We start from the raw sequence: 25,789 nt of genomic DNA on the forward strand, positions 1-25,789 counted from the left end.
CAGGAATTTGTTTACGTTGGACTTGAAAACATCCAAGTTGTAGTCAGGTGAGAAATGGAAGAGTTCCATAGGCGTGCACTTCTAAGAAAGAAGCTTTGTTCATGGAATCTACATTTTGGTTTTGGCACAGATAAAGAATGGGGAAAATTATTGACAGTGGTTTCAGCTAGACAGGTGTTTTTTGTGAAAGATTGGCGAGGGGGGGACCAGAGATTGGAGCTCAGACGAGCACTTGCTATGGAAATAATGATAAAACAAAGACAGGCTCTGGGAGAGAGGTTGCAGGAAAGAGAAGAGAAGTCTTTAATTAAGTCCAATATAATGTAAATACTAAATCTGCATTAATCATAATATATTAAAGCGTATTTTACGAGCGGCCTGCTAGTAAACTCATTGGCTGTCTCTTATTGGTTTTTCTATGCTATCCAGAAAAATATCAGTTTCATCAAAACATTTATTGATTAAATATATTTCTTATACCGTGGAATTTCCACGGGTCTTGCTAGTATATATAATTATTTCTACAATCAAATAATGCCGCAGCACACAAACTATGAAAGACTTAGTCCACAATACCTTGTAGTCTACATTGCACTGTAGAGAACTTACTGCTGATTTTATATGCCTGGTCTTACTGCTTGTGCGGTGATAAACTTCCCAAATATACTTGTGATGTTAGGCAGTGTAGGGTGTTAACTTTTGTTTGATCAGATTGTTTTTTTTGATCATCGGTTTTTAATTCTTACCGGGAGCATTCTGATACAAAGCCCATCTAAGAATACTGCTAGATACATAAAATACAGTTGAGTGAAATAAAAAAAAAAAATTGATCCGGGCGTTTTAAAGTCCATACGGAAAGAACTTACACGCACACACACACTGCCTTTATATATAACTTGCCCGGGTGGGGAGAGGTGGTATACTAAAGCTATTGAGCAACTAACCCCCAGCCCTAAATGAAAAAAGCTTTTCTTCAATCAGAATAGCAGTGAGTACCCGTGCAAGCACAAAAAAAAAAAAGTTAGCAGCAGTAGCTTCAAACCTGTAACGCGAAGGTGGAAAAGGCTAATAGCGTTAGCTGTCACGGTCACGGCAACTTATAACGTCACAGGCCTTCAATGTAAGGTTTTTAGATACGTTGAGATTGGTAGGTGTATGACGTGCAAAAATATCAACATAAAAACTGACCCTTCATTGCAAAAAAACGGCCCAGGACAGAATTTTGGCCAATTTTTAGGTATTTTTCATCCGAGAGATCGATGTTTTCTAACGATACCAATTTTGTCACGGTCTGATATGTCTGCTAAAGCTTTTAGAGCGCGCACACACATACTTTCCCTTTTATATATTAGACTAGGGGGGGGGTACCCGGTGTTGCTCGAGTTATTGGAGGTGTGTGTGTGGAAACTCTGGGGGTGGGGTGGGGGTTAAAAAAATGTTTTGGTGGGTAAGTATGAGGATTGAACCCGAACCGTTGAGGCAAAGTTGTAAATTAAAGTGTGAAAAAAAAAAAAAATGTGCGACATTAACAATTGCCCCACCGCGAGATGCTCACGGAAACACGTTTGAACTTATTTAATTACTTGGATTTGGCAGGTGCCCGTTTTAATGAGTTAATGAGGTCAAGTTTGACTGCGGGATAGTATTTCATTTACTGCTGAACGCTTTCCCCCCCCCCAAGATGTTATAGGAAAAAGACTAACCCACATGCGGCGAGCGACAAATGTTGAATATTTATCTTCCCGAAATCGAGCAAATTAAATAGACAGGCGAGCTTCGTTGTTAACTGTGAGATATTACGATTTATATGTGATATAAAAAGTTTTAAAAAGTTGTGAAGCGACCGACCGCTTCTCTGAAAAAAGATTTTGTAGACACACAGAAAAAGCGAATACACATACACTTTCGCTTTTATATTTATAGATTAAATAGATATAAAATTGAGTTTTTTTTCTTGTTACTCTCAAGCCCTCCTCTCGAGATGTCTTCCGTTGATTCAATCACTTTCTTCATCACCTATATGATTTCATCCACAGTCATTGAACCAGCCTCTGCTCAAGGTTAGAAAAGATAATGCGAAGGTCAGGTGAAGGTGTGATTCAGAACACTGGAATATGATGCTAAATTAATCAGGGCCACTTCCGCCAAATGGCTTTGTAAACACAGGGATACAGAGGGTGAATTTAAACTTACCTTCTTCTAGATGCATGTTTTAACTTAGGCTAGGGGTGCATCTCTCCCAGTGAATTAATGCGCCTCCAGATACCAACCTGGAAATTTTTTATGACTCAGTGTGGTACATACAGCACCTAGCTTTCCCAAATGGTCACCCATCTGATATTGGCCAGGCTCACCGTTGCTTAACAGGATACCAAATTGATCCTGGGTTCTCATCTCTTCACCAGATGAGATTGCAGAAACTGATGAAGAATTCAATTTCTGACATATTGCTTGTTTCCAATGACAGATACAGAATTTGGGCCAAAAGGAGGAATCGTAGCAATGATTATTTGTCGAAAGATTGTGCAACGAAAAGGTTACGACGCGGATGTAAAACAAAAGATTACATTTTTCCGATGTTGCCCAGGATTTAATGATGATCAGCAAGTGTTCGTTCGTTCTTGCTGCAGATTTTCCTCTCTGTGGCAAGCTCTCTATCCCTCTCTCTCTGAAGATGTCGATTACATTTGTTTCAATATTTTTTATCAATAATGCGGTAGATATTTAATTGCTGCTCACCACAGCAATATTTGGCGCAAGGCCGGAAAGTGGGGATCTAAGCAGGCTCCCCTAAAGGAGGGGCACTCCTGCAATTGCAAAAATTGCCTGAGTACCCCCCCCCCCACATGTCGGCATTCTCCGGTCGGGGCGCCTCAGGCGACAAGCAATAAACCTGCCCCACTGGAAAGCCCGGTGGCAAGGCTTGGGAGGCGGTGTACCTCAGTCTGACAGGTGCTGGGCTGGTTCCAGGCCCCTCACCTGTTGGGCTGAGTGTCAAGAACGAATCCTTGACGAGTACTCTACCCTGTCTCCCTGCAGTTGAAGCCGCTAGGAGACACATCCCATCATAGGAGAACTATAATGGGGTATGATCCCACACAGTTAGGAGATTCTATTTATAAACGATGCTGCTAGGAACTGACGGATCAAATTAATTCACGTTCTGCTACCAACCAATCAGAAACCAGAATTGCTCCATAAAAATTAAACCTTTTCTGTAGCAACTTCGCATATGTTTTGTTCGTGTCAACACGGGAAGAATCTTTTGCTCTGTGGTTTCTAACTTAAGAACTGTCTACTGAGAACCAGTCACCTCCAGGACTTGTATCAAACAACTAACCATTGGAAACTGTTCTGAAACTAAACATGGCTTACAACTCTAGAACATTCAATTATATTCTTCAATGTTATCCAGATGATTTCATCCACAATGTTATTAAATCATCCTCTCCTTAGAGTTGGAAAAGGCAATGCGAACGTCAGCTGAAGACGTGATTCAGAACAATGATACATACAGTTAAAGCCAAAATTATTGGCACCCTTTCAATTTTTGTGTTTTAAAACACTTTTTCACTAATTGTTTTTATTAAAGTGTTGAACAATTATATCGACCATCTACAGATCTCCTGAAACACTTTTAGTTTATTATAAAATATTCAAAATAAATATTAATGATAACGTAAAAATTGAAAGGGTGCCAATAACTTCGGCTTTAACTGTAATATCAAATTAATCGTGGGCCCTCACCTCTATCAGATCAGATTACAGAAACGGATGGAGAACTCAGTTTCTGACATATTGCCTGTTTACAGTGACAGATACAGAATTTTGGACTGAACGTTTTACTTAATCTATGAAAGTAGATTGTCCTTTTTCTATCAGCCATGATTTAGCAGAAGTGGCAAAGCATTGAAAGGTATTGATTTAACGATTTTAAATAAAATCTAGAGGTTAAAGGTTCAAAGTTTTTCTTCAGGTAATAATTAAGAATAACAAAAATTAATAGTTAGGCTGATGGAACGAGAACAATTGACTCCTACGGATTAAATAAAGCGTCCACTTTGAAATTCTGCATAAATTGCCAAATTTTAAAAGATGAACCTGAAGAATGTCAAAGGTTAAATTGTTCGAAATGTTGCGACAATAACAATAAGTTCTTCTCTCGAGACGTCTTCCGCTAGTTTGATCACGCTATTCATTGTTCTCAAACTGATTTCATCCACAAAGTCATTGAACCAGCATCTCCTCAAGGTTAGAAAAGACGATGCGAAAGTTAGCTGATAAATCTGACTCAGAACAATCAAACACAATACGGAGTTGACCCTGGGCCCACAATTTTATGGGGTTCACTACTGGAACTGTGATTAGCTTGTGTCTGCTGCTGCGGTGGACTGTCGTACTTTTTCACTCTGCGACAAGCTCTTTCTCTCGCTCTCAAGACGTCTTTTGTTGGTTCGATTACATTCTTCATCATCACCCAGATGATTTCATCAACAAAGTCAATGAACCAGCCTCTTCTCAGGGTTGGAAATAACGATGCAAAGGTCAGCTGATATTCTTTTTCTTGTGTCGTGGAATGTCCATGCCGTAGATGAAATCATGGTTAGTGTTCTCCATACGCTTCGGTCCATTGTTGGTCCGATGCTTCTGAAGACATCACATGATTTTGAACTTGGCAGAATACATGGAGTGGGTTGCCATTATCTTCCCCAGTGCATTGCCATCTGACTCACCTGTTTACACCTATCCATTGTCCTTAAATCATATATATATATATGAAACCGACGGCACCGATGACTCATCTAAATTTTCTTTAAACAAAACATAAATAATACGCTCTTATTTTCGGATTTTTCTTCATAACAGAGCACTCTGCTGGAATCGTTTTTCCAAAAAAAATATAACTAATTATGTCAACAAACAATCTGTTTCGCTACTTCACAGCATCAATGTGCTTAAACAAGCAAGTGCTTCAGATTGCGATTAAAACACTATCGGTTTTCCAGTGTACCATTTACTAAAAGTAAAACCTTATGGTTTGTATGGACAACCTTCTTCTTTTTCTTCTTTTCTTTTTCTTCTTGTTCTTCTTGTTCTTGTTCTTGTTCTTGTTCTTCTCATATCATGGCATGTTAATGCCGTAGATGAAATCATGGTTAATGTTCTCCAGAGGCTTCGGTCCATTGTTGGTCCGATTCTTCTGAAGACATCACATGATTTGAACTTGGGGTGGGTTGCCATTACCTTCACCGGCTCAGTGGCATCTGACTCGCCTGTTTTCACTTATCCGTTGTCCTTAGATCATCCGCATAGCTGCAGTTGAATAATGTAACTCTTAATACCATAGAACCGTTGATCTGCTAGAGATTCATCCTCCTCCATGACCATCCAACGTCCTGCTGCCGACATCATCAAAGTTACCTTCTTGTAGATGCACGTCTTAACAAAGACTAGGGGTGCATCTCTCCCAGTGAATTAATGTGCCTCCAAATACCAGCCTGGACATTTCTTATGACTCGGCGTGGTACATACAGTGCCTAGCCTTCCCAAATGGACTTTCTTCCACTTCTCAACGTCCCAGGTTTGGTATTCACAACTAAATTTAAAGCGGTCCACTTTGTGACGTGGAAGCAATCGAGGAATTTGTTTATGCTTTTTATTTACCATGCCTTTTTGTTGTAAGTATCATCCGATGGTTATTGAACTGCAATCAGCATCTGTAACCGCCTTAATTTGACTAGAAGAAAGTCCTCTATCATTCATGACAACCTGCCTGATTCTCCTACTCAATGCAGGAGAAATTGAGGGGGGGGGGCTACCAAAGGATTTTGCTTTTCCATAATTCTCAGTGTTCTTTAGAAAGTTGAAAATAACAGTTTTACTGCGATTTACTTTAGCTGCTATCGCTCGCAGTGACAAACCTTGCTTATGGAATCCTAGAATTTGAAAACGCTCAACTTCGGTTAGTTTTCTTGCTTTAGGCATGGTAACACCTTTACACAGTGATTGCTAATCTTTAACTGAACTAAAAACATTAGAATTACCATAAATCTAACAATTTATACCCTTGGTCTTATAATTTTGATCACGTGTAAAAAGCCTAATTTAATAAAAATGAAAATTTTTAAATAAAAGTTTTGGAATGTACCTTTTTGTTTCCATAACGTTTTAGATTGTAGTATTAGTAACATAAAGTCAGGAGAGTTTAAAATCTATCCTTAAAAAAAGATTTCTTTTGAAAGATTTTTAAGTGGTCTTAAATTTTTGATCAGCAGTGTAATATTGAGGTTTTATGTTGTTTTTATGTTATCCACCGTTGGAACCGTGATTAGCTATAACTTGTGTCTGCTGCTGCGGTGAAAATTCTCTGGATGGAGACAACCTGCTCCTTGAAGCAAGTACGTCTTGGCTTTTTATAGGGATTACCTTGGTTGCATCTCGTTAGTATAAAATAAATAATTAAAATAAAAAATTTTATTAATTAAAAAAAAAAAAAAACAACAACTCCGAATCTCCTGACTGCATTCTCAGCAATTACTGCCATCCATAGTTGTCGTTTCACCACGCTTTTTTTTTTTTTAGCTAAGTAAGCCTCTGGCCGGCTTTGGGTAGGATTGAAACCGCTATCTTCAGACAATTCTCACCTGGAACCTGACGAAGGCCAGAGGAATAGTTAACCGAAACGTCGTGAAACACCATCTAAGAAAGATGAGGATAATAGTCCGCAATAAATAAATAAATTAATAAATAATACTCATCTCAATAATGAATTCCAATTAAAATAATATATATATATATATATATATATATATATATATATATATATATATATATAAACAATACAAAAAAAAAAAAAAAAACTAAACGAAAATCAGTTTACAAAAAACGAAATATTTTTTTAGACATTTTTTTATTTTTATTTTATTTTTTTATCAAACAATTTATGGTACATAAATGAAGGTGAGAATTATGATAAATTTATGTAAATAATTCTAGATATTTGTAAAAAGAAAGAGGAGAAAAAGTAAAAGGTCACTTTGGTTGTGACGCATTAGTATAAAATAAATCAAACAAAAATATTTTTTTAATAATAAAAAAAAAAATTAAACGAGATTCAGATAAAAAGAAAAACAAAAATATTTTTTTTTTTTTTTAGATATTTTTATTTTTATTTCATTTTTTTTTTATTAAACAATTTATGATACATAAATGAAGTTGAGACTTATGATAAATTTATGGAAATAATTTTAGATATTTGCAAAAAAAAAAAAAAAAAAAAAATGGACATAAAATAAATGACAACATTAAAACGATAACAATATTTTCTACACCAAATTTAAAATAATTAATTTCATTTTGATTTTGTTTTTAGATGCGTCCATAAGAAGTTCTGTCCGTTGGTTTGTCAGAAATAACATTTTTATACGTCCGTGAAGTTTAACAAAGGGTTCTGTCCGTCTGCCATTTTTCATTTTTTTTTCTTTCTTTCATGTTCGATGCAGCCGAATTGATCATAAATAACACTCAACAGTGTTTTATGGTTCAGTTTCTTTGTTGGGGAGGTGACAGTGGTTAACGACACGGACTGACAACTTAGGTGTTCCAAGTTCGAATCCAGTTCGTTCCACAAAAATCACTTTTACTAAGGATGTTGGCAACGTTTACATGAATCCTCCTGCAAATATCCTATATCTTTCTAGAAAGAATTCTGACTAGAAAAATATCGGGGAAACCAATGCCAACTAAATCTTATGATTTATACGATGATAATGATGATGATGATTTGTTGCGTTTAAGTTTAAGATAGAATTTTTTGTTTGTCATGTTCAAGTTAAAAAAAAAAACAATTTTATCGGTAAATGCAGATTGTATGGACGCATCTTAATATCTGTCTTTCTTTTTTTTTTTTTTTAATTCGAGAATGTTTTGTTTCTATATGCTTTCAAGTGTTTTTATATGAGACTTCATCCATATGTCAGTCTGTCACACTTAGGGTTTAAATATCTCATCCGCCATCTTTGTTTTTCTGATACAGTTGACTCATAAGTGACACTCAACATCGTTTCATGGTTCAATTATTTTATTGCCCTTTTGTTGCATTTAAGGTTCAACGTTAATTACCATTTATGTTAGAGATGGCATTTTTGTCGCTAAATGCGAGACATTTTTAGAATCTTTTTTTTTTTTTTTTTACATTTAAATGTGAGGCATCTTTGAATGTGGGACATCTCTTTTATTTTTGTTTTTAAATTTTAATTTGAGGCATCTTTAAAATTTCTTTTTTGTTTTATTTTTTTAAATTTAAATAGGATCTCTCATCTTTTTTTTTTTAATTTGGCAATGTGTTCGTTTCTCCAAATCAAGATGAAACTCTGATGAGAATTTAAACTTTAACCAGTCGCCATTTTTTCTCGTATTTAACCGAACTTTTCTGGTTAAAAGAATAAAAATCTAAATTTCAGTCTGATTTTTTTTTTTTTTTGTGTAATGTCTGTAGAATTTCAAGTATTTTCCTTTTTTAAACTTAGTTTTTATCTTAAGATAATTTTTAAAGAATTTTTAAACGGTACAAATAGAAATAATTTTAGATTTTGTTAACGTCTTTAATCTGCTTGCATACACATGTTCCGATTACCAAGTCGTGTTAACGATCCGATAATTTCACAAAATCAAGACAACAAAGATCGGAGTGATAGCAACAAATTGTGTATTTTCATAATACGTTACAATTTTTTCATGACCGTCCGGACATTATGTCGTGTGAAAATATTCTCAATAATTATCCTCGATAAAAAAACAAAACAAAAAAAACAAAAAAACTGGTAATTTTGAAGCTTACGAATTAAATCATCTTATTCTGGCTTAAACTTTATTTACCAAATTTTAATTTATCTGAACATATTAAAATTCTGGGTAAACAATATTAATATATATATATATATATATATATATATATATATATATATATATATATATATATAGATAGATATAGGAAGAAGTGCTAGTCTAGCCACATTGAAGAGCTGTGATACAGCTAAACAGTCTGTGGATATATAAGACTCCCCTTTTTAGATAGAGCACTGTTTTCCTCTCTCCAATTCACCATTTAAATGTGTTATCGTATTTATTTCTTGCAGTCTCTTGGTTTTACTGGATTTCAGGACAAGAATTCATCTAGTCTGGTGGAGTATCCGGTTTTGTGCTTTTTACTTGAGGTAACATCACTTGGAGAAGGTGCACCATTCTTTGTAAAAGTTAGTTTGAGTTTACTTTATTAAGGAGATCTTATTTTTGCCACGAATATGAACTGTGATTGTGAATATTTATTCAGGGTTTGCTTGTAGTGGGAAGAATTCTCATGCCATTTCCTGACAAACCCTTGTACATAGAGACCTTAGACACTCGAAGATTGAGTGCATGTGAAAAAGGAAAAAAATTGAAGAAAGTCGGCAATATGAACGCGCTTTCATGTTCCCCAAACTTGACTAGCTCTGACCTTTTCTTGCGACGGTATATCAAAGGAAAAGTTTGCATCAACAAACCTGAAAAACTGTATAGGAATTGAAGGAAAAAGTCAAGAATCAAGTCGGAGAAATCAAATTTTAATCGATGGATATTGTTTTTTTTTTTTTTTTTTTTTAAAAAAACAAAAAAAACAAGAATTTGTGAAGTTGAAAATGGAAACCATGAATGCTATTTAAAAAAAAAAAAATTCTTTTTCGTCTTTTGTTCTTTTTTTTTTTCACAAACAAATCTCCATTAATTTTAAGTTAAGGTATTATAAGAAATAATCTATTTTAATTAAAAAATTGATAGATAGATTAAAAGAAATAAACCCGACCTTACTGGGTGACTCAACGGGTCAAATCTTTCCATCTCGTGCATCTATAGAAGTGACTGACTGCCCTTCAGCTGATTTGTCACAATTAACCCTCTGTCACTGATTTTTTTTTTTTTTTTGCATAGAAAATAAATGTTTTACGCCCTTTTAAAAATGACTTTGCAAACTTGACCTTTTGTTGTATGCCCAAACAGTGTGTATAACATTTGTTGCATATGAGTAAGATTATCAAAATAAATTGTAAAATTTGCCCTATTTGTCATAGTGTGATGGTGGCCATCTTGAATTGATAATGAGGTTGACCATCTGATCATGGGAAATTTTTTTATGCACATATTAATTAATTATTAAGCTTTTTGTTGGTAGTGTTCTGTTTATTTATTTATTTTTTTTTTTTTTTACAAAGGAGTCACCACTTAGCAAGGCCCGAAGGCCACTCAAGGATAAGGGTTAATGAATGTAAGGTGGTAGTTTAGTAATCGTTAATGGTGTAGATTAGGTCGAATTTGGATTATTCATGGGGAGGATTCAACAAGAACTTGTTTACATTGGACTTGAAAGCTACCATATTGTAGTCGGCCGGGAAGCAAGCCAATGGAACAGTGTTCCACAGGTGGACAGTTCTAGGAAAGAAGCTTTGTTCATGGAATCTGCGTTTAGATTTAGGCACATAAGATAATATGGGGAAATTGTTGATAGTGGCTGTAGCTAGTCAAGTGTTTCTTGAGAAAGTTTGGTAATGAGGGGTCCATAGATTTGAGCTCAGACGAGCACTTGCTATAAGAATAACCGTATAGCAGAGACAGGCTGTTGTGTCTTATATTGCAAATGAAACCGGTTTTGTATCGTCTGCTATTAGAACTGTGATAAGGCAGTTTTTTCCAGTAGACATACTTAGAATTACAATATATATATTCTCGGTTTTCCTTCTCAAATAACATAACGTCAATCATTTGTATTTTTATTTTATTTTTTACTCGTATATATATATATATATATATATATATATATATATATATATATATATATATATATATATATATATATGTATCTATTTTAAATGTGGAAATTGATGAATCGCACAGGTAAGAAATTCATTTTTATAGTATAGAAAGGTTAGTAATTGCAATTAAGAATAGGAAATTGGATCAAATGTTTGTAACATGTCTTCTTCCTAAGACTAAGGGTGGTGGTGTTTGATCAACACTGCTGGGGAGCCATGATGTAATATACTGTTTTGTTTTTAAATCCCCGAAACAGTGTTTCATGGTAAACAACTGATGATCCCTTGAAAAATAAATTATTGGTATTATAGTAAATTCGAGAGCGAGTTGATGCAGTGATTGCAGGTGATTAAATGACTTACTGGCTAGATGGTTTTCTAACGAATGATAAAAAAAATTTTTTTGTATAGTTTTAAAGGTTAAAAACTTCAAAGACTATATATATATATATATATATATATATATATATATATATGTATAGGAAGAAGTGCTAGTCTAGCTACACTGGAGAGCTGTGATACAGCTAAACAATCTGTGGATATATAAGACCTCCTTTTTTGGATAGAGCACTTTTATGGGTTGATGTCTCCTGCTCCTTCTTAGTGCAATGCAAAGGCTTAATGCTATTATGTCTTATATTGCAAACAAAACACGTTTTGCATGCAGTATTGTCTGCTATTGAAGGTGAATATCGAATGTAGCAACAAGTCTTGGGAACATGTTTACCAGCAAGAACAGTTGGAAATAAGTCATACACCATCCATTATGACTATGCTATACCTATAGCTACGAATTTATGGTGTATATTAATTAGTGATGGGATGATTCAATATTTTTTCCCAATTTCGATACAATTACCAGATCTGTTCTACATGTCTGATTCCGATACAATTACCGATTCTGATTCTTTAAAATTTTTAAATATAGAATTGTTTTTATTTATTTGTGAGGGAGGGGATTACCACAAAACCCATGTAACATACGCATATATTTTTGCGAACGTAAAAAATACACTTGATTTAGATTTATAGATTTTAGTTTCACTCGTAGTTTAGAATTTTGAAATATTTATCGTTTCATTAGTAATAGAGAGCTGTGGGACACAAAGTTTTAAATAAAAAAAAAAAAAAAAACAAAACAATAAGAAGAACCGTTTTTTTTGGTATCGGAAAATATGCACAAATTTTTCTGATTCCATTTCCAATGCCCCCAAAGTTCCGATTTTTTTCAATTCCTGATTCCGATTAATCGTCTTAACACTAATATTTATTCTATTATGTCTTATATTCCAAATAGAAATAGTTTTCCATGCAGTATCGTCTGATACTAGGTGTTTTTTTTGTTTTTTTTTAATAGATAGGAGTCACCATTTATCAAGGCCCGGAGGCCACTCGAGGATAAGGGTTAAAGGTATACACTAGTCATTGCGATTATGGTGTAGTAAACATAAGTAGTGGGAATTTTGTAAATTGGATTACTTAGGGGGACGGTTCATCAAGAATTTGTTTACGTTGGACTTGAAACACTTAGATTGTGGTCAGCTGGAAAGCAGGCAATCGGAAGAGAGTTCCACAGGCGTGCAGTTCTAAGAAAGAAGCTTTGTTCATGGAATCTACGTTTAGGTTTAGAGTGTGCGAAATTGTTGATAGTGGTTTGGATAGATGAGTGTTTTTTTGTGAAAGTTTGTCGGGAGAGGGGGGGGGCTAGATTGAAGCTCAGACGAGCACCTGCCATGAAAATAACTATAAAGCAGAGACAAACTCGCAACATCTCTTCTGTGGGGAAAGCGGTTGCAGGGAAGAGAAAAGGGCATCCCCCATTAAGTTACGAAGTCTATTTTGAACTCTGTCAAGACAGGATAAGCTGTTTCTAGCAGCTCCTGCCCAGATGTGGCAACAGTACTCCATTTGACTGGTCGTAATTATGCGTCAGATACGTCAGACAAGGGTTAAGTTTTTAAAGAACAATTTTATCGATAAATGTTGAATGGGCGCATCTTACAAATATCCATTGTTTTTATTTCGACAACGTTTTCGTTACAGCTATGTATTTTTGGGATGAGGATCGATTATTCATCCGACTAATGTTCTCATCTTGAGTGCTATTTGCCCAATGTTTCGGTTGGTGTAACCTCCAACCTTCTTCAGGTGTATAAGTCGCCATATTTGGTAAAAGGAGTGGGTGTAGCTCTACACTTCCACAGTTTCGTATTTAGGTTAAGTTGAAAATAAAACAAAATATTTTCCAGTGTTTTGCTTGATATATATATTTTTTTTTCACTTCAATCTAACATGGCGACTTCCACGCCTGAAGATGAGAACATTAGTCCGATTAATTCAACTCATACATGTTTGGTAAAGGAAAGAGAGGGTGGGGATAGCTCTAAAGTTCCTAAGTTTCGTATTTAGGTTAAGGTGAAAAGAAATTCATTCAAACAATGGGGAATATTATTTCTCAATTATTTGTAATGAAAAAAAAAATGGATAAATTTTAATATAATCAATTAACCAATTATAAGTTCTTAAAAAAAACAAAATTTACAAAACTAAAATTGCCACGTGTTATCTATTTTTTTTTTAAATTTTAATGAGATTTTTTTTTTTTTTTTTTTTTTTTACAAAGGAGTGACCACTTATCAAGGCCTGGAAGCCACTCGAACATAAGGGTTATTGAGTGTAGAGTAGTCAATGGGATAATATCATAGTAATCGTTAGTAATGGAAATTTGGTAAATTGGATTACTTAAGGAGGTGGTTCATCAGGAATTTGTTTATGTTGGACTTGAAGATTACTAAATTGTAGTCAGTTGAAAAACAGGCAAACGGAAGAGAGTTCCACAGGCGTGCAGTTCTAAGAAAGAAGCTTTGTTCATGGAATCTTCATGATTTATGCACAGGTAAAGAGTGGAGAAAATTATTGACAGTGGTTTCAGCTGGATGAATGTTTTTTTTGTTTTTTTTATAATTTTCATACCGATGTAAATTTTGAAAAAATTATAAAATCAATATAAAAATATCAAACTTCTGAATTATTTGTAACAGATTAACCAATTGTAAGTTTTTAAAACTCTTAAAATTTGCAAATTAATTTTCAACTTGACCTAAATACAAAACTTTGGAAATGTAGAGCTAAACCCCTCTCACTTTTCCTTTACCAAGACGGCGACTTGCACACCTGAAGAAGATCAGAGGTTACACTGACCGAAACGTTGTATAAATAACACTCAAGATGGGAACATTAGTTTGATTAATCCAAATAATACAAACGTCTTTGTTTCTCGAAATTAAAAAAAAATATCCGATCAGAATTTCAACAAAATCAGCAGCCATTTTGATTTTTTTGTTGTTGTGTTTTTGCTTGAGAAGGCGGAAAAGACGTTCACCAAATGTTTCTGGTTAAACGATAAAATTCAATTTTACGTGCGACTTTAACTTTTATGTTTGTTTTAACGACAGCGAAATTTCAACATTTTTTTCTTTTTTTTTTCATATTTTTATTTTTTAATCTTAAGATGATTTCTGAAGAAATTTGTAAAAAAAAAATTCTGCCTACACAACGCAAATAAGATTTTTCCCTGTGAGGATTTCCTCTTCTACTTTCTGGCTTGTTGTGGCAGCATCCGCTTGGACTGACAAAACCGAAGAAACGAATATCAGGCAGACGCTGACAATGTTGAGGTAGAACGACCAGCCTGAAAAGACAGAGAGAGAGAAAAAAGAAGGAATTCACAATACAATCTATTACTAATAGAGATTTCAGCATTCTGCATTACACGGACGACACCATTGTTAGGGAGCGATAACTCCAATTTCTCCTTGATCAAATAACAAGGAAAATAAATAACAAAGATTTTTTTTCCCAAACGGACAAATATTTGAAAACCAAAACATTTATTGTATAAAAATGTATCGATATATAATTGTAAGAACATTTATTGGAAAGTCGGCTGAAGTTTTATTGCATTCTGAGAGAAAAAAGATAAATAGAAGGTAGAAGTGCAGAAGTTTTAAAAGAAATGTGCTGCATGTTTACCAGGCAATGTTGGGTAACCTTGCTAGTTCCTTATAAAAACTGTGAAAGTTCTTTTGGTTTTAAATTTGAAATTGATTATAACTGATTAAAAGAAAGTTATAGTGAAGGTTGTCTTTTTAATTTCCAGTTTCGGCTCTGCAGGTGGGACGACAGTAACAAGCAAGATATAATCCCATCTGCTTAATGATTATCTCCATCTTAGACAACATGAAATCCTCTCTCTCCTTCTCCATGTTAAGAACGTTTTTTTTTTTTTTTTTTTTTTGAATGCTTGACTATGTCTAATTAATCAGCCTAATGGATAGCAGAAACCGGAAGTGAAAAAGAGCAGACAATCTTGACTATAACAAACTGGAGATATTATTTTTCATTAGTTCATGCGCCTCTCTTTCTTTCTCTTTCTTTCTTTTCTCCCCCCCCATCTCTCTCTAAAAATGGTTACTTGCATGCAACACTTACCTAAGCTGCAGTTGTCAATGCTGTAGGGACTGGCATATTCTCCACAAATTTTCTGCACCCTTTCTGTTCCCCAACCGGCTGGGTAAAGAATCAAGCCGATCAAGCAAAAAAGCCCTGAAAAAACAAAAAAATAAAAAAATAAAATAAAATAAAAATAAAAAATAATAATAAATGAATAAAAAAGTAAAATAAATGAAAATCAAATCAAACAAATAAAATAAAATATAAAATAGATAAATAAAATATAAAATAAATAAATAAATAAAATAAAACAAAATAAATAAAATATAAGATAAATAAATAAATAAAATAAAATATAAAATAGATGAATAAAATAAAATACAAAATAAATAAATAAAATAAAATATGAAATAAAAAAAATAAATCAAAAATAAAATAAAAATAAATAAAATATAATAAAATATAAAAATAAATAAAATAAAAATAAAAATAAGATTAAAAATAAAAATAAAATACATTAATAAATAAAAAATATAAATCAAAAATAAAAACAAAATAAAAAATAAAAATAAAAATAAATAAAACAAAAATAAACAAAATAAAAATAAAATAAAATAATAATAAAAAATAAAAATAAATAAAATAAAAAATGAAAATGAGAATAATAAATAAATAAAATAAAAAATAAGAAATAAAATAAATAAAAATAAAATAAACGATCAGGGCTCTCCGGATAAATTTATTTTTAGTTGACCTTTGACAACAAATATTTTCATTTACTAACCAAATAGAAAAGTTACTAGCCAAACCTACATGATTTTAAGAATATGACATCTTAGTTCTGTGACTAGTATGTGCATCATAAAGTTTTTTCTGTATTTTTTATAAATAAGTGTAATTTTAAAAATCCAACAAATTTTATGTTAATACTTGAGGGTATAAACATTCTAATTTCTTCAGATATTTTTTAAACAGCCTTCATTAAAAAAAAAAAAGATTATATTGTTCTATTAAACTTTTTATTTCTTTAAATAATTTAACTTTGTTCGTTTTATTAAAAAAAAAAAATTGAAAAGATATTTTTCATTCAGTAATGAGTTTTGAAAGATTGTTGGTGAAAGAAACACAATCGCCAAAAGATAAGCGTTTCATTATTTCTAGTCGCCATTTTGAAAAATCACTCACAAATGTGACTGTTTCACTCGCAACGTAAAGCCCTGATAATTGAATTATACCAAGAACTCGCCTTGTTAATTGTCTGTATTTTTGAGATGAGGTGTTTTCATTGATTGAGATTGTCGGACTGACTTCCTCATCTTGGTTGTTATTGTCACAACGTTTCGGCCGTTTTGCCCTCCGGCCTTCGTCAGGTGAACCGTTTGTTAGGAGTCTCGAACCCAACCCTTTATTATTATTACGGGAGTACCGTGTTCGGACTCCAGCTAGGCTTTGGGACATAGTTGCTGATTCTCTGTTTTCAATGTTACTTTTTCACTGCCTTCGTTCAGGATTGAACTCAGCACCTTTGGGTAACTGTAAACTTTGATACAACGTCTAGGACCACTCGAGTTTACAGTTACCCAAAGGTGCTGAGTTCAATCCTGAACGAAGGCAGTGAAAAAGTAACATTGAAAACAGAGAATCAGCAACTATGTCCCAAAGCCTAGCTGGAGTCCGAACACGGTACCCCCGTAATAATAATAAAGAGTTGGGTTCGAGACTCCTAACAAATGGTTCACCTGACGAAGGCCGGAGGGCAAAACGGCCGAAACGTTGTGACAATAACAACCAAGATGAGGAAGTCAGTCCGACAATCTCAATCAATGAACTCGCCTTGTATTGCTTTATTATAGTGCGATCATTAAGTTCACATAAGGGAACTTGTATTTTATTCAGATCAAATTGTCTCCAATATTATGAGGTTTATGTCTAGTCCATGCCAAATAACATTATTGTTTTTCAATTTCATTTTATTTTTGTTACTTGTTTAGTTTAATAAAGACATTAAAAAATGAAAATATTGAAAAACAAGCGAAGCATGCATAGTCCCCCGTGAGCGCACAGTAAACGAGGCATAAAAAAAATGATTAAGTTCAGCATTTGCCCCCCCCCCCCCAATTTAGCCCCAAAAGTCCCCGGGAAACATCAAATCCTGGTGAAAATGAACAAACAGTTCAGTTTTAGGCCGTCGTAACATATGTAAATTTGAGTTCTGCACCATGCAAAAAAAAACCCCAAAAAACGACTAACTCCATCATTTGCCCCCCCCCATTTCTCCAATTTAGCCCAAAAAGTCCCCAACGCTTTAACGTATTCAAATTTGAGTTCAGCACCATGCAAAACTGCTAAATAGACATACACAGAAAATTTTTGGACAAATATGGTAAAGTAATCCCAAAAATGGAGTGTTTTTATTAGCCTTAAAAGAGCCCCTGGGGCACAACCAATAATTATCGCGAAGTATAGACAAACAAAATTACAAAGAAATCAGTTAGTTACAATTTTTCAGAAAGTTTTATAAAAATCAAAGGCATCAATTTTTTGATAAACACAAAAGTGTCAATTTTTAGCCATTTTTAACCTGAAAGGCACCCCTACGGGGAGCAACCAGAGTCTTTGCGGAAAATCTGTTCTGTTACTTTTTTACTCATATAATGTTTAATGTTTGCGCAAAATTTTAAAAACTTCCTGGGCGTAGTTATTGAGAAAAGTGTGGACAGACGAACGGACAAAGGTGAATTTATAGGTCCACCTCCTTTTGTTGGGGGGACCAAAAATTATATTGTATGTACTCGTTATGGAATAAATTTTTCATATATAAAAAAAAAATCACTTAATTTGAACAAGTAGTTTTTTTTTTTTTTTTTACAAAAGTAAATCAAATGTTAATGAGATCTATCGTGTTGCGGCCATCTTGCGTATTTCACAGACGAGAAGAGGGCGCAGGGGGGAGATAACTCCAATCATTGGTTAAAGTTTGTCAAAATTTGACGAGATTATTTCGAAACATGGGCAGAAAAAGTACGTAGATAAATATTTGAGTTTTTTTTCACTTATTTTACAGAATTTCTCTGTCCTTTTTTTAATCCCTTTTTCATTTTGTTCTTTGTTAATCAATTTTGCATTTAATGGCACCTCCTTCCTCGCCTGCGAGATAGGCAAGATGTCCGCAACACGATAGATCTCATTAAAATTTTATTTTCCTCTGTAAAAACAAAAACTATTTGATCAAATTAAGTGAATTTTTTTTTTTTATATGAAAACTTTATTTCATAACAACTACGTCCAATATAATTTTTTTTTTTCAATCTTTTCATTTTTAATGTTCATTAAACTAAACAAGTAACATTTTTTTTTTACTTGGAAGGCCACCACATATCAAGGCTCAAAAGCTACTCTAGGATAAAGGTTAAGCGTTAGGTAGATCATGAAACTACAAAGCCGTGATGAAACTTAAGGGCAGATTATCTAAGAGGATGGCTCAACAGGAATTTACATTGGATTTGAAGATGACCATGTTATAGTCATCCGGAAAGCAAACCCGCGGTATTGTTTCACAGACGGACAGTTCTAGGAAAAAAACTCTGCTCATGTATTTATTACTAAAAAAAAAAATGGAGATAGACTCCCATAATCACCTATTTTCTAAAATTACATCAGCTACTGTACATGGATAAGTAAATTTCATTTTAATCAAAGTGGAGTTTAAGTTTGTGCTTTTAATTGATTTGTTTAATGGCATATCAACCATCCATGGGTCATTTATTGCTGAATAAAATTATCACATATAATTCTATAGTTAGGATAATTATTTATATTCTTATAAAAAATTGGCTGTGCACATTATCATACTGATTGGCCTGGAAATATGAATTCAATAACATTTTTCCTTAACGACATATGAGGTGATTGGCTTTAAAAAGTAGGATCTAGTCTTTGGGCTAGGATCAAAGTGTGCTATCTGTTTTGACGCTGCACTTAAGTTAATTTGTATTTAGTTAATGTGGGGAAGGCCCATAAATACTAAGGCAATTCTTTTTTTGTCGACTTCCAGAGTACCCCTTTCTGGGGAGCTGATTTTCCCCCACATTAAAAACAACCTTGTGTCACATTTTGCTTTTGTGGGAAAGCAAATAAATACCATCTATAATATAAATCTCACTTGCCTGTTTAAATGTATGCATGTATGTATGTATGTATGTATGTATGTATGTATGTATGTATGCATGCATGCATGTATGTATGCATGCATTTATGTATGTATGTATGTATGTATGTATGTCTGCCTAAAAATTTCGACAGAGGCAACAGATTTTCATGAGATTGGTATCATTTTGAAGCTCAACCCTTCAGACGACAAATATAAAAAAAAATTGGCTAAAATCATTAATTCCTTCATCCTTAACCAGACACTTTTCTACAAGGAGGGATCGCTTTTTTCGCCGATATTTTCGAAAGTCATCCCCTCTTTTCAATTGACTAGCCTTAATTTAAGCCTTCGCCACTTCCGGTTTGGCGATGGACATGGCAAAAACGTCACATTTTTTTTTTTCACATTCTTTTCCTCCTTCGCGGTACGGGTTCGAGCCTGCCTGCCTCCTACCACTTTTTGTTTTTTGCTCAACACACACCCCCAAACACCCGGGCAACGCCGGGCACCCAGGCTAGTTTATATTATAAAACTGATGTACGCATAGGTTGCTTCCAACAACAGCGAAAAAAGAACTAAGAGTCGACAACTCCAAATCTCATAGAAAAATAAGAAAATTACAGAATATAGTGCAAGGGGGATAACTCTTAGCAGACCGACAGCATTGATAATTTCAACAATATGTTTAGGACAAAAATGATGCTTGGCCTGAAAATACGAATTGCAATTTTGAGATTTCAAGATGGCGGTGTGAATGGGAGGTCGCTTGCAAACGATCTTTGGCGCGTGTGCGTGACTTACTAAATAAATAAAAGTAAATCTTTGCACAGAGCAGAATGTGGGATCTGGATTCTTGTAACTAAACGTTGGAACATATTTGACAATCAGACCCCCCACCTTCCTCATTTATTTATTTAAAAAATTTTTCTTTCTTTGAAGATTGTAACGTTGGGTATGGGGCAGCCAAACCAGCTGCCAACATTCCCCTGCTTTTTATTGAAACCAATCGAGAGCTCTTTTTAGTATCCTTGCTGTTCCCTTAAGTGCAACTGTCTGGATCTCCCCAGCCCTTGCCTCGCCAGCGTGTGTGTCCCCTATAGAAAGGACTGTCAGATAATTTGCATAGAAACTGAAACTGTATGTGAAATTTTCCAGGGAAGACAATGGAAGTGATCCTAAATCTTTAAGTATACTCCCCCACCCCTACCAGAAGATAAAGGGTCAGACCCCCTGCCCCTCAAAAACTACAAATATTTAGAAAAAAATTTAAAGCATATGTACCCTAGACGAGTCTATTTCTGCTCTATCGCTACTTTCATGCAAGTGCTCGACTGAGCTTCAATCTAAGATCCACTACCCACTACAAAATATTCACAACAAACACTCATCCAGCTACATCCACTTTTCCCTACTCTCTATCTGTGTCCAAAACTCAACACAAATTCCATGAACAAAGTTTCTTTCCTAAAACTGCCCGCCTGTGTAACTCTATAGTGTGGGGCTCTTTCCAGCTGACTACGACATGGTCGTTTTCAAGTTAACCCCAAACCTTTCATTTATCTTTTCAATGTGACTATACCCTCAAAGTCTCCTGTTCTACACACATCTCCCTATACTGTCTAGATTTAATCTTCCTCTGAGGTCATCAGATCTAAGCCTCTCTTGAACGCTCGCATTACACATCTATTGTATCATTCTCTTTCCATGCAACGCATGTCTTCAACCCATATTATCGCATTGTATACACACCTAATTGACTTTTCCCTTGGTTGACAGTGGTAACTCTCAGCTGGTTAGTAATGATAGAATTGTATTGAACTTACTCCATCCATTCGAAACTCTTGCAATCATACTATCCTGTGCTCTAGTGATATCAAAGAAAAACTTTTTTCACAATTTACTAATTTTTCAACTTAATCGTTTTACTGATAGAACTATTTTTAAAGACTTAACATTTAAGATGTTTATAATATAATACAATATAATATAGTCTATTTATAGATGTTTATAATATAATATAATAATTTAAGATGTTTATAATATAATATAATATAATATAGTCTATTTATAGATGTTTATAATATAATATAATAATTTAAGATGTTTATAATATAATATAATATAATATAGTCTATTTATAGATGTTTATAATATAATATAATAATTTAAGATGTTTATAATATAATATAGTATAGTCTATCTATCTATCTATCTATCTATCTATCATATTAGATTGGTGCAAAAATAATGTTTTTTGATGTTCAACTTCAAAAAATTATAACTTGTTTCATAATAAACTTTCTTAGTTGAAATAAGAACCATTAGAATCGGCACATTTTTGCCAACAAGAAATAAGTTCATTTATCTCATTAGCATAGAAATCTGGAGTTCTGGAAGCAATGAAATCATTGAAAGCCGATTCGGCATCATTTCGGCTTTTGAAGCATTTTTCGTGCAGGAAGTTGTCGAGATGCTTGAGAAAATGATAATTGGTGGGCGAGAGGTCCGGTGAATATGGCGGATGAGGCAGAGTCTCATAGCCCAATTCGTTCAGTTTCTGCAGACTCTTTTGAGCAACATGTGGGCAAGCGTTGTCATGGAGGAGAATTGGTTCCTTCATATTGACCAATCTTGGACACATTCGAGCTTCTGGTGCATTTCGTCAATTTATCGGCAGTACTTCTCCACCGTAATCGTTTCGCCCAGATTCCAAAAGCTGTGGTGGATGAGACCGGCCGCAGGCCATCAAACAGTCACCATAACCTGTTTTTGGTGCAATTTCGACTTCGGGAAGTGTTGTGGAGCTTCTCTGGCATCCAACCACTTTGCCGGATGTCGCCGGTTGTTGTAGAGGATCCACTTCTTATCACACGTCACAATCCAGTTGAGAAATGGGTTGTTTTTGTTGCGCAGAAGGAGCATGGAAGACACCTCAAAATGATATTTTTTTTTGATTATTGTTCAATTCATGCGGCACTCACTTATCCCACTTTTTTGACTTCCTCATTTGCTTTAAATGGCGAACGACTGTTGCGTGGTTGACCTCGAGTTCAACAGCAACTTCTCATGTGGTTTTGCGAGGATCGGCTTCAATTAAAGCTTTCAAATGTTTGTTATCAACTGCAGTCGACCAGTTACAACTGTCTTCATCTTAGAGACTCTTGTCACCATTGTGAAATTTCTTGAATCACCGTTGTGCCACGCATTCATTAATGGCTTCTGGGCTAAATGCATAATTGATATCACGAGCTGTCTCAGCAGCTTTTCGGCCTAGTTTGAACTGGAACAAGAAAATCTTGCGGAGTTGAATTTTGTCCATGCTGTAGAAAAGCTTACAAAAAAATGAATGAAGAGATTGAGAACAGTAATGAATAACACGATTTGATAGAGCAAAAAAAACGCACTTCAAAATGATATATAACATGGCTGTATATATATATATATATATATATATATATATATATATATATATATATATATATATATCAATGAATTAATTCAGAAATCATATATAAAAGTAACATATGTGAGAAAACGATATTGTTTTTGCACCAACCTAATATAAAAGGAACTTTGTCTGGGTGTCTGTGTGTTCGTCCTATATGGACTCAAAAATGGCTGGGTTGATTTTTATGAAATTTCACATGAAAGTACTTTATGCACCTGGCAGTGTTTTTAGATAGGTTTTGTATCAGAATGTCTTCGATAAGTATCAATAATCGAAATAATCCGATGAAAGAAGGGTTAGGGTGATTTTGACCAAAGTTAATGCCTTACACAGCCACAACATCACAAGTGCGTTTGAAAATTTTTATTACCACACAAGCCAAAAAGCCCGACATATAAAATCAACAGTAGGTTCTTGGATATGACAGGGGCGCATTCGAAATGAAAGTTTCTATTAAGAGCACAATTGAAGCATGATACTTGACTTTTGCATTTGAAACTTTAATTCAAGCCATTATCTCTATATAAATAAAATGAACTCATTTTTTCCCGTCTGATTTTGACATTAATAGGTTTAAAAATCAAGATATTTCATGCAAATATAATATGCACAAACGGCAGAACAATATCTGAGGTTTGTTATAGGCTTATTATTTCTCAAATTCCTCGATAATCTTAGATTTCTATACTTTTTCTGCTGAGAAGTCACGGCCAAAATCGGTTAAGATCAATGGAAGTGGTAAAATATTTTCTCTCTAATAAATTCCTCCTCCCCTTGCCACCACTTAACACCGTTTGGGGATCGTTCACAAGGAACAGTTGAGAAGAGAACACCAGTTTGGCTTCGTAGTTCTTTCATGTGAAGTTATTTAAAATCACTAAACTAAGCTGCAGTGCTTTGTGGCGTAGTGGTTAGCGTGCTGGACAATTCACATTATATTTTCACGTTCGCGCCGACCTACCGTAGTTGTTTTTTTGTTTGTTTTTTTTCCTAAACAACTGGAATGGACTTTTCTTGGTGGCCGAACTGTTAACGTTGCAGATGTTTTTTTTTTTTGTTTTTTTTTACACTTTATTTTCCTACTTTTACTCATGACTCCGGGTTTGATCCTTCCTACTTACCTACCATAACATTTTTTAAAACTCCCCCCCCCCGTCCCGGAAACAAACAATCGGGCAACGCCGGGTACCCCTGCTAGTATAAAATAATTGTATAAAATCAACAATAGGTTCTCTACAGTGCAATGTAGACTACAATGTATTGTGGAATTAGTCACTGCAGGGATGCATGTGATGCTTCCTCCTGTAGTACCACGATAGGTCTCCAACTAGAGCAGGCAACCAATCGATTAGATTGAAAAATGGTTGATTTCACCGATTTCGATGACAATAAAAATATGGGAGTGTGAAACATTTGTTGATCATCATTCAATCCTGGGAAACGCCGGGTCTCACTGCTAGTATCCAGATATATAGAATGTTAAAAATATTTATTTATTTTATTCTTTACGATGGGGGGGGGGGTCCTTGCAGATTTAAGAGACGCCATTTTGCTGATGTTTCTCATTAATCCAAAAATTGAAAAAAAATAAAATAAAATAAAATAAAACAGGAGCAGGCCTGCCTGTGATTTGAACCTGCAACCAGATGTTTATATCATTTTAATCAGTAATCTCCTGACCCCATTACTACCTACCCCCCTCCGCTCTAACACAACCCAAGACCCACGGTTCCTTCAAAACTAAACGTGCCTGTCTTTGAGGATTTAGCAAGAGGAAAAAAAACAAAAAAAAACGTTATCTCAGAATTTTCGGTTCTAAGTAGGTCAGTCTAATTTTGTATGCGATGGGGATTCTATTAAGTAGCGATTTCTCAAGAATGAAAGAAATGCCAAAGCTGAAGGTCGAGATCAAACTATTTCAGGGTATGGAAGGTCAGAAGGGTCAAGATGAAAGGTCAGAAAGGTCAACGCGTCCTGTGATAACAGGAGAATTTATTTCACCTGGAATTAATTCGATCCACAAATTTGGTATCATTGGAAAGGTAAATTTAGTTTAATGAAAATGATATTAATCCCCCCCCCTCCCTAAAGAAGGAAGATCACCCCTTCCCCTCCTCTCTCTCTATATATATATACACACACACACACACGCACAATTGCATTGGCACACCGATTCTTGTTATTGAAATTTAATAGTGAATGTTTCTGTTGAGAGCACAATTTATTATATACAGCATAATCGCGTTGACACACCGGTTCTCGTCTGAAGTTAAGCAACGTTGAGCCTGGTTAGTACCAGATGGGTGACCATTTGGGAATTCTAGCCACTGTATGTGCTCTCCGCTTATCTCGGCGTTTGTTTTTAGTCGTCCTGGACATACACTTCACTTGCCACTGGTATTTTCGGCCTTCGGGCTGGGATCAAAGTGTAGTATCTGTTCTGCAGATGCTGCACTTAAGATAATTTGTCCCAGTCAATGAAGGGTAAACCGTCTATACTGGGACAATTATTATTTTTGGTAATCAGTGCCCTCTTTTTGCCTACTTTTAGAGGAACTTGTTTTTACCCCATATTAAAGACGGCCTTGTACCTAATTTGCTTTGGTGGGGAAGCAATACATTAACAAAGGAAGGAGGTGGGTAGATTGTGCACCTCCTGCCACAAACATTTCATGTGCAGGCACCCCTTCGTAAATATATTTATATATATATATATATATATATTATATATATATATAACTATATATATATATTATATATATATATAACTATATATATATATTATATATATATATAACTATATATATATATTATATAGATATATAACTATATATACATTATATATATATAACTATATATATATTATATATATATAACTATATATATATATATATA

At 34.2% G+C, this 25,789-nt stretch overlaps 1 protein-coding gene across 1 annotated transcript in view; it reads right to left on the reverse strand.

The window, feature by feature from the left end:
- Nucleotides 1–14,287: 14,287 nt before the first annotated feature.
- LOC145261063 (LHFPL tetraspan subfamily member 2a protein-like) overlaps nt 14,288–25,789 on the reverse strand; it is a 70,863-nt gene continuing 59,361 nt past the window's right edge. The window contains exons 3-4 of the mRNA XM_080119225.1: nt 15,336–15,449; nt 14,288–14,535 (exon numbers count right to left, since the gene is read on the reverse strand). Coding sequence (XP_079975351.1) covers nt 14,393–14,535; nt 15,336–15,449 — 257 coding nt within the window. The 3' untranslated portion in view covers nt 14,288–14,392. The remainder of the gene's footprint in view (nt 14,536–15,335; nt 15,450–25,789) is intronic.

This window comes from Euprymna scolopes, chromosome 37, assembly GCF_053919585.1.
Source record: "Euprymna scolopes isolate OS-2025 chromosome 37, ASM5391958v1, whole genome shotgun sequence".
Classification (NCBI taxonomy): Eukaryota; Metazoa; Mollusca; class Cephalopoda; order Sepiida; family Sepiolidae; genus Euprymna; species Euprymna scolopes.